Source organism: Diabrotica virgifera, chromosome 4 (genome assembly GCF_917563875.1).
Source record: "Diabrotica virgifera virgifera chromosome 4, PGI_DIABVI_V3a".
In the NCBI taxonomy this organism is placed as follows: Eukaryota; Metazoa; Arthropoda; class Insecta; order Coleoptera; family Chrysomelidae; genus Diabrotica; species Diabrotica virgifera.
Window position 1 is genome coordinate 239667530 of NC_065446.1, and position 15926 is coordinate 239683455.

Genomic DNA, 15926 nt, shown 5'->3' on the forward strand with positions numbered 1-15926 from the left:
CTATAGCGGAAAAGGTATTGGATGATAAGTTAAAGTGAGTGTGTGAGGACGTATTTAAAAGACAAGAACCAGACACACTTAAAACGTTTTCAACAATTTTACCTCTTCCAAATGTACGAATGGAACCCCACATGGTGTTATGAGCATTAAAGTCGCCAGTAAGTATGAAAGGTTGTGGAAGCTGAAAGATTAGATCAACTAATTCTTCTTCTTTTAATTTATAGTCTGGAGGAATATATAAACTACATATAGTGAGTTTGGTTGGACACCAAGCAGTTATTGCTACCGCTTCGAGATTAGTGGTAAGAGGTAGTAGAGAGGAGTATATATCGCTTGAGGCAAATATCGATGCACCGCCACTAGCTCTAGAACAGTTAGTACGAATGCGATGATACCCTTCAAAATTTTTAAGTCGACCACAGTGATTTTGTTTAAAATTAGTCTCTTGAAAACAGATAAATTCAGGATTGTGGATTGTAATAAGTTTTTGTATTCTTTCTATGCGAGGATAGAATCCATCGCAGTTCCATTGGAGAATGGTGAACGTTATATTAAAAAAGAAGGTTAATGTAAGGACGAGTCAGTAGAGTAGCATTCGTCAGTAGTAGGATCTCCAGAGAATGTGTAAGAGTCGGGGTCTAGTTTGTATTTAATTTTGTTCTGAAGACGAGTTAGACGATTTTTTAAGGAACGTTCATTGGAAGCATTATATAGCTTATTTAAATCTTGTAGAAGAGAGGGAATGTCTGTAGTAAATTTGTATGCTTCCGCTAAAGGGTCAGAGTTACCGAAAGTATTTTCAAGAAAGGCAATTAGCTGCGTCTCTTGAAGGGAGAATGAGGTGTCAGCTTTAGCATATAAATTTTGAATGGTAGAGCGAGTTATATCACTTATTATTTGATTTCCATGTTCTTTTGACTTAGATTTTTTGGTTTTCTTTTTAGGTTGTTGATGAATAATTTGAGATGTATTGGTTTCAGAGTGATCTCGATTATTTGGATCGGAAAGATTTTCTGGTAAGCTAGGGGTTGGAGTTTCTAGACGGCTATCGTTGGAGTGAGGTCTTTTGTCACCGGGTTCCGGTGATTGTGTAGATATAGACGTGGCGGGAAGGTTCTGAGAGTCGTCAGTAAAATTTTGAACATTGTTGGCACTTTCAGTATGAGAAATGTGAGAGATATGATCAATAGTTTTTTCATTCGGTTGAGAGGAAATAGGATTGGATATGTTGGGGCAGGAGTCGGCAGTGTGATTTGGCTGTTTACAAAGGAAGCATTCCAATTTATCTGTTGATATAAATATTCTTTGTGGGATATTTTCATGAACAATTAGAACCGACGTTTGAAGGGAAAAGTCTTCTCGTTCCGGAATTATATAAGTTACCCTTCGGAAGCTCATAATGTGTGCATATTCATCGTCAGTTGTACCACATCTGACATGAGTGAGAGGTGTAATAGTCTTTAATCCAAGATCAGAGAGAGCTTTTTCGATAACAGCATGTGGGATAGAAGGGCTAACATTAGACACTAAAATTCTTTTTGATGGGGATACAAGTCTGCGAATAGGGATAATTTGAGAGTTAATTGAAATATTTTGAGTGGTTTTTAATAGATTATCTACTTGCTCAGAAGAAGATAAATATATACAAATACGACCATAGGCAACGCGTGATGCAAAATGGATATTTTTGGGTGTAACAATTTTGCCGATTTCTTTAATGTAATCAAAAATGACAGTGTTGGGAGCGGATGGCATTATGATAGCTTGGTCACGGGAAGGAGTAGTGGGTGGAGGAGCTTTTGTGAGAGTAGCAGCTGCATAAGATCGTTGATTTTTGTTTTTAGATGGAGATGGGTTTTGAGGTGGTAGAAAAGAAGTAGATTGAGATTCATTTTTGGAGGTTAAATCAGAGGTGACGTGAGATTGATTAGACATATTGCGATTCTGGATGCCAAAATCGCAACACTTGAAAATAAAATAAAAATAAAGGTATTAAATTTACAGATATTATACCAATATCTGCTCAACAAAAAGTCTACTTACTGATTTCCTAGTTGTTAATTACCATACACTAATCACCACTTTAACAAAAACATGTCCCATTTGAATTTAAATAAAACACGTCTGTTTGCAAAGACGGCCAACTCGTGAATCGGTGAAAGTTTAAAATTATAAAGTTTGGAAAACACTTACGGAATAAAATTATTTGTGTCCTTATTTTAGAAAATTATAAAAAAACACTAAGATATGTCAACTCTTAAATTCAAATATGGGTGCTTTTTAGACATAAATTTAAATATGCAGGGTAATTCACGTAAGTTTAGTTTTATTGAAACACCTTGTACACTAAGCACCAAAATTAACGCACCACCTTAAAAATGGGACATTTTTGATATCTTCTATTTCCTAAACCTGTTGTCCGATTTTAGTGATTTTTTTAATATGTTATAGCTTTATTCTTCAAGAATATCGATGTAATAATATTGTTGCTAAACAGATAAGTGTCATTGTATACCGGGTGTAACAATGATAGTGTGTTTTTTCCTCAAAGTTTGGAACACCCTGTGGAATATTCTAGCGTATATAAAATATTCAAATTAAAACTCAACTGTAGCCTTATGCTTTCTTAATGTTATTCTTTTCGATTCATTAGCTTATGTTGGATAATAAAAAAGTTAGGTACTTTAACAACTAGCAACGTTCTTCATCAATACAGGGTGTTTCCAAATAAGTGCGACAAACTTTAAGGAGTAATTCTGAATGAAAACATAATGACCGTTTGCTTTATAAACATATGTCCGCAAATGCTTCATTTCCTAGATACGGGATGTTGAATTTTTTCTTACAAACTGACGATTTATTTATTGCTCTAAAACCGGTTGCGATATGCAAATGCAGTTTGGTAAGTTTTAAGAGGTAGTTATTGCACATTTTTTGGCATATAATTAAGAATTTTATATTCACCATTGGTGTGCATACGGGTAATATGACCCGTATGCACGCCAATGGTGAATATAAAATTCTTAATTGTATGCCAAAAAATGCGCAATAACTACTTATTAAAACTTACCAAATTTCATTTGCATATCTCATCCGGTTTTAGAGCAATAAATAAATCGTCAGTTTGTAAGAAAAAATTCAACATCCCGTATCTCGGAAACGAAGCATTTGCGGACATATGTTTATAAAGCAAATGGTCAATATTTTTTCATACAGAATTACTCCTTAAAGTTTGTCGCACTTATTTAGAAACACCCTGTATTGATGAAGAACATGGCTAGTTGTTAAAGTACCTAACTTTCTTATTATCCAACATAAGCTAATGAATCAAAAAGCGTAATGTTAAGAAAGCATAGGGCTACAGTTGAGTTTTAATTTTAATATTTTATATACGCCAGAATATTCCACAGGGTGTTCCAAACTTTGAGGAAAAAAGACACTATCATTGTTACACCCGGTATACAATGACACTTATCTTCTTAGCAACAATATTATTACAGTGGAACTTGCTTATAGCGTCATTGAAGGGTCAAGTAAAAAAATGACGCTATATCAGAGTGACGCTATACAAGAGGTAGAAAAAAAAATGAGATTTTAACGAGGCAAAATTTTATTACAGCATTATTGCTGCATTTAGGATAAAAAAAATAAGAAATAAAACCTATTACGTATATAAAACTTACATTTTTTGACAAAGTTCTCTAATGCTGAAAAAAGTCAATTATTTTCTTCTGCACAACCCTTTCCGAAAAATAAAGTTTGCAAACCGGAAACTCATTGCACTTTATCCTTCATAAAATAAAAAAAAATGACAACCGTCTTTAAAATTTTATGACGCTATAGACGAGGGTTACCTTATTTTTAGCCGATAAAACCAGGTTTTTAATAATGTTATTGAATAGGTTTTGTCCGAACTTATTAAAAATTGACGTTACAACCGAGATGACGTAACTACCGAGGCCGTAATATACGGTAATATCCAAGTTCCACTGTACATCGATATTTTTGAAAAATAAAGCTATAACATATTAAAAAAATCACTAAAATCGGACAACAGGTTTAGGAAATACAAGACATCAAAAATGTCCTATTTTTAAGGTGGTACGTTAATTTTGGTGCTTAGGTATATTTGTATGTTAGAAGCTACCTCGTTAGAAGCTATCTCGTCTAAAAAAATGTATTATGTAGGGTCTATTATGAATAATGCAAGGTGAAATTTTGAAATTATGTATAATTTTCGTCAAGATATCAAATACAAAGCCTAATATATTGATACTTATAAAACTGACGTCTTTATTTAGCTAATTTAAAAAATAATACCCTTAATAATATAATAATATAATAATAATACCTAATAATAATAGGTATTATTTACCTTAGGGCAAGTGAGATAAATTATTAATTTCAAAATTTTATGTATTTAATGTCTTGACAAAAATTAAATATTATACATAATTTCAAAATTTCACCTTGTATTATTCATAATAGACTCTACATAACAAAGTTTTTGAGTAGCTTCTAAAATCATAAAAATGTACAGGGTTTTTCATTAAAACTAAAGATCATGGACTATGCTAGACCTGCGTGAATCAACCTGAACATTTAAATTTATGTTTATAAAATGCCCATTTGAATTTAAAAGTTGACATATCTATCCTAAGCGTTTCTTATAATTTTCTAAAATAAGGACACAAATAATTCTACTCCATAAATGGTTTCGATACTTTATAATTCCAAAATTTCATCCTTTCTAATACACATTGTATGATACAGGGTGATTGATTACTGGGGTAAAGCTCAATAGATCCGCTATAGTAATAGATAGCAATAATAGTTAATAACAAAAATTTTAGCCACCTTTGAGCTTCACATTACAAAATTAGTTGGAATGTTACAGGGTGTTCGATAAAATAGTGGCAGACCAAACTTATGTTTTTTTTTTAAATGGAACACCCTATATTTTATTTTATATTTGAAATACTGTTAACTTCTCCATCACAAAAATATAAAGGTTTGTTATGTTATACATGGTATTTATAAAGTTATAACCAATTTTATATGAAAATCGAAACAAGTTCAACTCCCTGTATAAATAAAAATAAGCAAAACATCAATGGTTTATTAATGCCATATTTTTTAAGTATTGTCAAAATTTTCAAGAATAATTGATATTGCTAATTTTCTTTATATCAAATACAGGGGAGTCAAAACACAAGTACATTATTTTCTCACTAATTTTAAATGGAACACCCTGTATTTTATATCACTATTGAAAAGTACCATTACTGTACTTTAATTTTTAGATAACATTCCCTATGTCTAAATTTGGACCAGTAGCGTGGCCACCCAAATCACCAGAATTTAATAAACTGGACTGACTTTTTTGGGGTTACGTTAATAATGAAGTTTATAAAATACCTCCAACAACAAGGGATGAGATGAAAAATAGAATACAAAATAGTTCATTCAATGATCGTTTTTACGCGTGCATAAATGTGTTAGGAGGAAATTTTGAACACCTTATGTAATTAATATTAAACGTATTTTATTAAAAGTATCTTCTAATTTTTTCAAACATGTTTTTTTGCAAAATGTATTACTGATAAATTATGTTTCGTTCTTTATTTGTTACATTGTTACATTTACATACAAAAGTAGTGTTTAATTTTCTGCACAAAATGTTGTACTTTGTGTTTGTGTGTTTTTTTTTGTAAAATTTATTACTAATTTTCTTTCTTTATTTGTTACATTTACATAAAAAAGTAGTTTTTAATTGTTTCAAAAATGTTGCATGTTGTGGTTTGTTCTTTTTGTAAAATGTATTACTAATAAATTATTTTTATTTCTTTATTTGCTACATTGTTACATTGGTTACCGGATTGATAATCAGTAATCGTCAATTGTCAATTCAGTCATGGTTTACTTAAAATTTAGATAAATTTAGACACCTAAAATAATTTGCTCTGAAAAATGTTATATAAAAATTAAAGTAAGGTAATGTTACTTTTCAATAGTGATATAGAATATAGGGTGTTCTATTTAACATTACTGAGAAAATAATGTACTTGCGTTTTGACTCACCCTGTATTTGATATAAAGAAAATTAGCAATGTCAATACATCTTGAAAATTTTGACAATAAATAAAAAAATATGGCGTTAATAAATCATTGTTGTTATGCTTATTTTTATTTATACAGGTTACGATTTTCATACAAAATTGGTTATAACTTTGTAAATACCCTGTATAACATAACAAACCTTTATATTTTTGTGATGGAGAAGTTAACAGGACTTCGAATATATAATAAAATATAGGGTGTTCCATTAAAAAAAAACATAAGTTTGGTCTGCCACTGTGTTATCGAACAACGTGTAACATTCTAACTAATTTTGTAATGTGAAGCTCAAAGTTGGCTACAATTTTTGTTATTAACTTTTATTGCTATCTATTACTATAGCGGATCTATTGAGCTTTACCCCACTAATCAATCACCCTGTATAGTTGAAATAAAGTTGTTAAACAGTTTTTGAAAATATTAAAATATACAGGGTGTTCCATTAAAAATAAATCTTATGGACTATGTTAGGCTTGCTCAAAACACACTGTACATTTAAATTTATGATTAAAAATCGCACATTTATGATATAAAAGTGATAGGTCTGAGTTTTTGATAATTTTTTAAAACAAGGACAGAAATAATTTTATTTCATAAGTGCGTTCCACCCTATATAATATAAATACCAACTACTCCCAGGCACTTAGGTAAGGAAGGCGAGGAGTACATTGGGCATTGGGCAAGTCAAAAATATACTAAACAGAAATAAAATATACAACAAGTTCAGTTGTCGATGGCCTACGACATCGTCACATGCCGATAACTTCTTCATCTCCGTCTTCGTTTACTTTGAGCAACGTGTAGGTGTCACGTCGGTTGATGAAACGGTTAGAAGAACTATAGAGGTATGCGCTGCCTCGTCTCTGCAATTTCTTCATTCCTGAAATTAAAAAAAGACAAAATTAAAAAAAGAGAGCCTAACAGGAAAATTTTAAGTTAAAAGGGGATTAAAGCAGGGAGATCCGCTGTCACAGTACTCTTCAATTTCTTGTTGGAGTCAATATTAAAAGAGTGGAGTACGAATGAAGGGTATGATTTATGGCAACAGAAGCCACGTCCATGCCTTTGCGGACGATGTAGTGTTAATGGCAAGAACTGAAAGGGAACTGCTGAGAATTTTCAAACTCTTTGAGGCGAAAGATAAGCAATATGGACCGATTATTAATGAGCAAAAAACAAAGTATATGGAAATGGTGCAGACAATATTGTAGCATTACAAATTCCGCTACAATGTTTTGTTTTAAACCCGCCTAATATATAATTATTCCTTGTATTTTGTGTTGGTAATATCATTCATTAAAAAATCCTAAACCGCCCCTATTACTCAAATTGCATTTTTGAGGTTTTATCATAGTAGCGTGACCATAAATCACTCGACTTAAACCCTATACGCCGAGAAGGAGACTCATAATTAGAGAGCGGAATACAGTGGAACCCCGATAAGTCGGCCTTCGATAACCCGGAAGTCCGGCTAACCCGGACCGGTTTTCATCGGACAAAACAGACAATTTTAATCTTGACTGAGTTTTTTACCAAGAAATAAACAATACTGTATACAACTGTACGTGATTTAGATGTACTGTGCATATGTATTTCATGTTTTTGCAATTATAATGAGTATTTGTTTATTATTTATATGTATTTTATTAATCTTTACCCTATTCTCCGGCTAACTCGGATTTTCGACAACCCGGATCCGCCGCGGTCCCGATTAATCCGACTTATCGAGGTTCCACTGTATATGCAAAGTGCATATAGATGCATATATTGCATATTTTCAGACAACAAACACAACATTGCATATTTAAGCTAAACACGATTTATTTTGCATATTTTAAAAATAAATTATATAAAAGTTTAAAATTTTCCTCTCTTAGTTGGAATTTTATAACTTCGATATGAACGAGCTCGTTATTTATCTATCTATCGCTCATTATTATCTATCTGGAGTTTCCCATTACTACCTGAATTTAACAATTATGGGTGTTCCCAGAAAAATATTATTTTATTGGCGTAGCAAGTCGTAGGTACCTACCTGCTTTTAAGGGTCTAATATTTATTTTGTCAGTTTCCGGCCAACATTTGTTTAAAGTAAACGTTGTATCGTATTTAGTGTTTTTGAAGTGATTGGTATATATTAAATTTAAATATGTCTACCATTCAAAAAAGTGCTTGGATAAAGTGTTTTCCCGAGTTAAAGCTAAGTGGAGACAAAGTATTTTGCAAGGCCTGTTCCAAAATCGTAAGTTACATTCATTTTCACATTTCATTTTTTACCAGATCTAATAAAGTCATTAGAACAAAGGAATTTACAATTAAGTGATTCGGTTAATCTTGTTAACACTTTTTCTGCTCATTGTCAATAATTCCCGGAAATACAGGGATTACAATTAGAAATAAATTAAAAAATGTTTTTAAAAAAAATTTGAGGAAAGTTGTACGTATTTTTGAAGGCAACTTTTCTGAAGATCTTACGACTTGGCAAATTAGTTTACTGCCTAAATTAAAATATTGTCCTATAACATCAGTAGATGTAGAACGAACTTTTTCTGTGTCCAAACAAGTTTTTAGTGATAGAAGGCAAAAGTTGCTAGTTGAAAATTTTGAAAAATATTTGATTATAAATTCATACTATAATTTAGATTCTTAATTTAATTATAATATCAGTTTTTGTGTGTCATTTCATTTGTTTTTATGTGAGAAATAAATATGTATTAAACATAAATGTAGGTTGAATTTTTTAAACATAAATGTTTATATATAATATATTGTTTTATTTTTGAGTATTTTTAATATGCATTTGCATATTTAGACAAATTTAGAAAAAATACCTGCATATTTGTAGTAAAAGTAATGCATATATATGCGCATATTTTGGTAATGTTGTGTTGCATATATTCCGCTCTCTACTCACAATTAAATATTTATTTTTTCTGTTATCCATATATAGTAGGTACATATGTATGTATATACGTACATATGCATTATAATATATGAGAAATACATGTTTGGATTATCCGTGCATTTCAATTATCCGTGCCAACGTCCTGTCCCGAGGAGCACGGATAATCGGGGTTCTACTGTATTTGTTATTCTAAATAATTCGTTGAAATTCCTTGAAACAGTCTACGCAATTTTCTTTTCTTTTGAGCGCGAAGAATCCCATGCCACTATTGGAGTAGATTTTGAAAGTTCTCTTGGTTTTCTCAGCCGATTGGTCAATGTCTTCGGCTGAGAAAAGTGATCGGCTCGACGCGCTAGAAGAATATGAAGGGAGAGTGAGTTCGAAATGGATTTTTGAGCCGTCCACAGGTGGTTCCCATAGAACTCACAGGAAGCCACACCTACCGGCATAGATTGGCTGTTGTCTCTATGTGAAGTCGATTGAATGGTGTACAATTGATTTTGTGTCTATTGAAGAATATCCATGAAGAATTTGACTCCATAATGTTGGATTTTTAAGGTGAAAATCAGATACGCAGTACAAATAAATTGTGTGACGCAGTTGTGAGTTGTGACCGGTAGGTGGTGGAAGTTTCTGTTCCTTTTTTGAAGCCCTGTATAGTCAAATGTTCCAGTTTTAATAATATGAAGTTACCGATGAGATGTCTGGTTTTGTTCCAGCTTTTATTCTGTTCCCATTTTCTAAGGAGCCTGTTTTCGTCATAAGAAGCCCCCCCCCTGTTGATTGACACATGGAGATGGAAGTTTTTGTTTTGTGCAGTGTGACAAGAAGATGTCTATTTTTTTAATAAAAAAGGTACTGTACGATTTTGTTTTTAAAAGGTGATTAAATTCCAAGTAAATATTAAAATTTGCAGTTGGTAAAATATTTTTGCTATTTTTATAGAGACTGCTTTCAATATGGTAAAGTTTTTTTTGTAAAGTGAATAATTGTAAAACGTTTAATATCTGAATATGTTGTGTTTTGTTATTCTAGCTTTCCTAAGTATTATTTGTTTAAAAATAAAGCCCTAATAACCGATGTTTGACAGCTGCATGACTTTAAAATATGTAGGTCAAATTTTGTTTTGTAATACACTGCCCAATAAAGTTTAAATTTTTGTATGTATTGGTAAAAGTCATATACAAGTTATAGTTTTTTTATTGTCATTCCTAATGGTAAAGTCTGTATTTTTTTGAGAATAGGTTTTTTCTAAATAATGAAAAATAAAATTTTGAAGTTTAAATAAACATTATAACAGTGTACTTATTTTTATTTCTGAAACCTTTTGGAAAATTATTAAAAAGATTTTTAATACAACTGAAATTGAGTTTTAGTGGAAAGGAAAAAGGAAAATGCATAGAAGCCAAGAATGAAGTTAAGAGTAGCCTGATTAGACCCAAAAGAAAAATCTCAAATAAATGTCCCCATTTTGGTATCCGTAAGTACAGTGATATGTCCAGTAAGTACCCAGTAATGAATAAGAGGATTTTTCAAACGGCGTCGAAAGTTTCTTTAAATAGTAGGAAAGTTCTCCAGTCTGTGTAAGTATCCTTTGCTTATTTGGTAATGGTAGTTAGTCTTCTTAAAACCCCCCATTCCTTAAAACGATTCCATGACCCGCCTCCGAATAACCACTGAGCTGCCGTTTCGCAAAAGAAGATTTGAGTGTCTGTTCCTTCTACTTTAGCCCCATTTCGACCCCCACTATCCATATAGTTACTTTTATCCCTGACCCCATCTGAGCAGACATGTAAAACGCTTCAATATAATATAAAGGCACATAACTGAAGACTACCACAAACAACGGGGATAAAGAGTATTGCTTCAAAAAGGTGACGGAGTTTGAGTATCTAGGAGTAGCTCAAACAAGTAAAGGGGAAGAAAGCCAGGAAATTAAGAAGCGAATTTCGAGAGAAGGGAAGACTTTAAGAGCAAAAAGCATCTCCAGAGAGGCAAAATTGAGACTATACCGAACAGTGATCTAGCCCAGAGTTCTTTACGGAAGAGTAACATAAGTTATGAACAAAAATTAAGTAAATATGCTGAACATCTAGGAGGGGAGTGTTCTAAGGAAGATATTCGGGGGAGTAAAAGACGATGAAGATGTTTGAAGGAGACGAAAAAATGCAGAGATCAGTGAGCTATACCGGAAACTATAGTCTGTTTTTAAACCAAGAGGAATAATTCAAATTTCCCGCGCCGCAAAGCTTGTTTGTAATTGGTCCAACCTCAGGCAAGTTTACTCCACCGTTATCAAATTTTGACACTAATGACATTTATAAACTTTTGACACTATTGGCATTTCATAGGTTAATTAAGTTATATCAGTGATTTTTTTGTATTTTCTGCATTATTCGTTTAGATTTTAGATTTCCAGTATGTTTTTATATAAAAAACAGTTGTTTTTAGAACTCTTTAGCGACGTATTAGTATAATATAATATTTATGGATTACCGTCAAAGGCCGATATGATCAACCAAAAAAGAAGTTGTATTTGGTGATATTTTTAGTGACTTTCTTGTATGTGAATCTGTCTTTTCAGTTTACTCCTCTTGGTTTAAAAACAAAGCTTAGAAATTAGCCAGATCGTCAGAACAAAGAGACAGAAGAAGGCCATTAGGATAACGAATCAGAAGAAGACCGAGGTTTAGGTATCAAGATAACTTAGAGGAAGATTTAAAATTTATTTCGGTTAGAGCATGGAGAAGAATTGTCAGAGACAGGGGTGCATGGAGAGTGATTCTGGAGAAGGCTTTGACTCATAACCCACATAACAATGATGTTTGCATCATGTTCAAAGCATATACTACCAACATTCGTCAGAGTATATTCTTTTTAGTATATGCGTAGTACAAGCATAGCATGTACCATAAAAACATTCTAAATTTCATGTTCTTTGCATATACTTAGAAGAATATTTTCGTACCGAATATACTGAGCATATTCGTGTACGAATGTACGAATGTACTCGGAATATTCGTAAAAGTTTATTATTAGAATATACCTTTATCGAATATTCTTTAAACGGATATGCTTAGTACATACTTTTAAGTACTTTTAAAATACAGTCTTAAGAAGAATATGTAGGTACGTATGTATAGGAAGAATAATGTTAGCCTTATAGATTACCAACTTGGATAGTTTTAGAATAATTAATAAAATTTAGTTAGTGTGTAGATACTACTTAAATAATATGTAGGTACTACCTACTATTGGACTAATAGTTCATTTCTTAATTGTTTTAATTGTATAAATAAATAAATAAATAAATAAATAAATAATAGCTTTATTGTCCAACAGGTATCCATTTATAGGACAATTTTACACTAATTATAAACTAAATTTTAAATTTTAAAGAAAAGAAAAAAGAAAAGATAATTACCAAGTGAATTAAGAATTCAAATGAGACTTAGCCATTCTGACAAGTTGACTTATACTACAGTTGAATATATCACAATAGTTTACCAAACAATTATAATTTTCACACATAACAAATATGGGGGAGTTTAATATCAGGTTTGTTCTAGCTTGTGTAGTTCTGAACGTGGAAACATTTCTAACAGGATAAGAAGGTACATTAAAATTTATTTGTTTGAGAATATCGGGGCAGTCAATTAAATTATGCAGCAATTTAAATAAAAATATTAGTGAAGCACAATTTCGCCTCATTTCTAATGAAACCATATCTAAACTATTACACAGCTCACTATTTATGCAGCCTCTCTCTGGATATATGCCGTTAATCTTAAATGATAAATATTTCAAAAATTTACGCTGCACCTTCTCAATCAACTGAACATGTGAATTATAAAATGGAGACCAAATTATAGACGCATATTCTAATTTACAACGTACATAAGAGAAATATAGTAATTTGACAGTTTTTATGTTAGTAATATTTCGGCTATTTCTGACTACAAATCCATATGATTTAAGTGCTTCAGAAACTTTTAAAGATATATGTTCAGTAAATGAAAGTTTACAGTCGAAAATTATGCCAAGATCTTTAATTTTATTCACATGTTCCAGTTCGCTACCATCAATAGCATAAACATAGTTTATACTATTATGTTTCCTTGAGTAACTTACAACTTTGCATTTATTTGCATTAAGATTTAAATAGTTTTCTTTGCACCATTCATGCACACCACTCAGTTCATTCTGGATAGTGTGACAATCATTGATATCGTTAATTTCTAAGTAAACTTTTAAATCATCTGCATAACACAAACAGGGTACAGAAATTTTCTCACATAAGTCATTAATAAATAACACAAACAAGAGTGGGCCTAGATTTGATCCTTGTGGGACTCCAGATGAAGGTATGTATTTGTGAGAGTTATAACCATTATAAGATACAAATTGAGTTCTACCAGACAAATAGGATTTTATGAAAGCGACAGCATCTTTAGAAAAACCAAAAAGGGACAATTTGGAAAGAAGAACTCCATGATGAATTTTGTCAAAGGCCTTTGAAAAGTCAGTATATATAACATCAACTTGGGATCTCCTATCCAACGCTTCAGATATGTACTGTGTTATTCCCAATAAGTTTGTAACTGTGGATCGATTAGCAATGAATCCATGCTGATATTGTGAAATTTGATTACGAGTGAAAGAGTATATACGATTATAAAGTATGATTTCAAAAATTTTGGATAAATTGCATATAATAGATATGGGCCTATAATTTTCTACACAACATTTTTCCCCATTTTTATAAACAGGACATACCTTTGATTCCTTCCATATACTTGGATACTGTTTGTATAATAAACACAAATTGAAAATTTTTAATAATGGCTTAGTTAAAGCACCCATGCAATCTTTAATAAAAAAAGAGGGTATTTTATCAGGTCCAGAAGTCATTTTATTTTTTAATTTTTTGCTGGCTAGAATTATTTCAGTTTCTTGAACAGGATAAAAATTTAGACATTCAGTGTTGAATTGTATGGTAAATAAAGATTAAAAATTAATTGTATTCATGAAAAAAAAAATTGTTTTTATAAGGCAAAATATATGTATAATATGAAGAAAAAGAAAACAGGCATTTGTGTCTATGCTGTGGTCTGATGAAGACGAAGGATAAAGTACTAGGACTATGAACATAACATATCTTTATTTCGTTTAATAAATTCATGTTGGTAGAAATTGGTATCTTAACTCAATATTATTTAAATAGTATGTAAGTATATTAATTTTAGTTATAGTTTAGTTTATCTAAATATTATATAATATTTATATTTAGGTATTAAATTTATATAAACAACTAAAATTTGTATATAAATACTACCTATAAGTACGTACTTTTTAAGTAATATTGTAGAATATACTAACTACATTCTCATATGCAATTAGAATATCTGAATATAATATGTACTTGGTAGAACCTATGATGAGATTAGGTGATGCTGAAACATACTTCTGAGAAATATAGCACATGCTTGGAATATTCCTAAAAGTATATTCTTCCCATATAGGTACTAAAAAGATGTGCGGCAGTACATTCTAAGTATACGTATAAATAGAAGGTTTATAGCACTTCCATATTATAATATTCTAAAAAGTATATTCTTGGTATATACTGAAAAGAAGTGCGATAGTACATTCTAAGTATATAAATAGAACGTTTAAATACTGTAATGTAGTATATACTTGCACATTCGTAATGGTAATTACGCATGTCCTCAGCATATACTTTTTCTGAAAAGTATGTTCTACAGGGCCGGACTGGCTCATCAAAAAGGCGCCAACCCAAATTCTAAAAAAGGCGCCAACCTAATCTCTGAACTAAGGCGCCCGACCACCCCCCCCCCTCCTAAACTTTTTTGAAATCCTAATGCATTGAATATTACTTGTAAATTTTTTAAGTTATATTAAGTTTCATTTATTTATTTAATATGCACTACAGGCCTTGTGGGCCTAGGGCTTTACAATTTTACAATTACAACTTTACAATTTTATATAATACACATGGTAGTATATACTAATGTCTTATATTTAATTTTATTTAATTTCTATGTAAAAATTGCTGCACTATGGTTCTCCACTGTATCCTATTTTTCGCTTTCTCTTTCTTTCTAGTCTGTAATTTCCATCGATCATATATCGTTCTGAAACTTTTCTTGTCATCTTTTTCTTGGACTACCTCGTCTCTTTGTCCCAACTGGCCTACTTAGCAGTACCTTCCTTGGCATTCTTGCTCTATCCATTCTCTCGACATGACCTGCCCACCTGATGCTTTGTGCCTTTGTGTATCTTGTTATACTTGGTTCGTTGTAAAGCATCCTTAATTGTTGATTGGTTCTTCTTTGCCAACCGTCTTCTGTATTTTTCCCCCGAAAATAGCTCTTCGTCCTTCCGTTCCCACCTATCTATCATTTCTTCTTGTTTTGTTTAGCACCCATGTCTCACATCCGTAGGTGACTGTTGCTCTTATTACGGTTTTGTATATTCTGGTTTTCGTCTTTCTCGATAGGTATTTTGACTATAATATTTTTTTTAAACTGTCGACCTTTCGGTTACCTTTTGATATCCTGTGCTTTAGTTCATTTTGCTCGTTATATTAAGTTTACTTTGGAATAAACTTATTAAGATGCCACAAAAATATAGCTTCAGTTTCCCAGTAGGTGCCTATCCCTTTTAATCCGTTACACTCTTTGGTACGCTCTGGAGACTCGAAACCAATTTTTGAAACGTGTGGGTAATTTTTCAACTACTGCTACAGAATAATATACTACTACTACTACTACTACTACTACTACTATCGGTTTACAGAGCCCTCCGACGCCTTCCGACTTATAACCGCCATTCTTCTCTGTTTAATCACAGACCTGGACTTTCCTCTAGTTCTATTTCAATT

General features: G+C 31.6%; 1 protein-coding gene across 4 annotated transcripts in view; it reads right to left on the reverse strand.

The window, feature by feature from the left end:
- Positions 1-6725: 6725 nt before the first annotated feature.
- Positions 6726-15926, reverse strand: part of LOC114327208 (scavenger receptor class B member 1) — a 633383-nt gene continuing 624182 nt past the window's right edge. For all 4 annotated transcript variants that reach the window (XM_028275754.2, XM_028275763.2, XM_028275773.2 and 1 more), the window contains one exon: positions 6726-6997. In XM_028275754.2, coding sequence (XP_028131555.1) covers positions 6867-6997 — 131 coding nt within the window. In that variant the 3' untranslated portion in view covers positions 6726-6866. The remainder of the gene's footprint in view (positions 6998-15926) is intronic.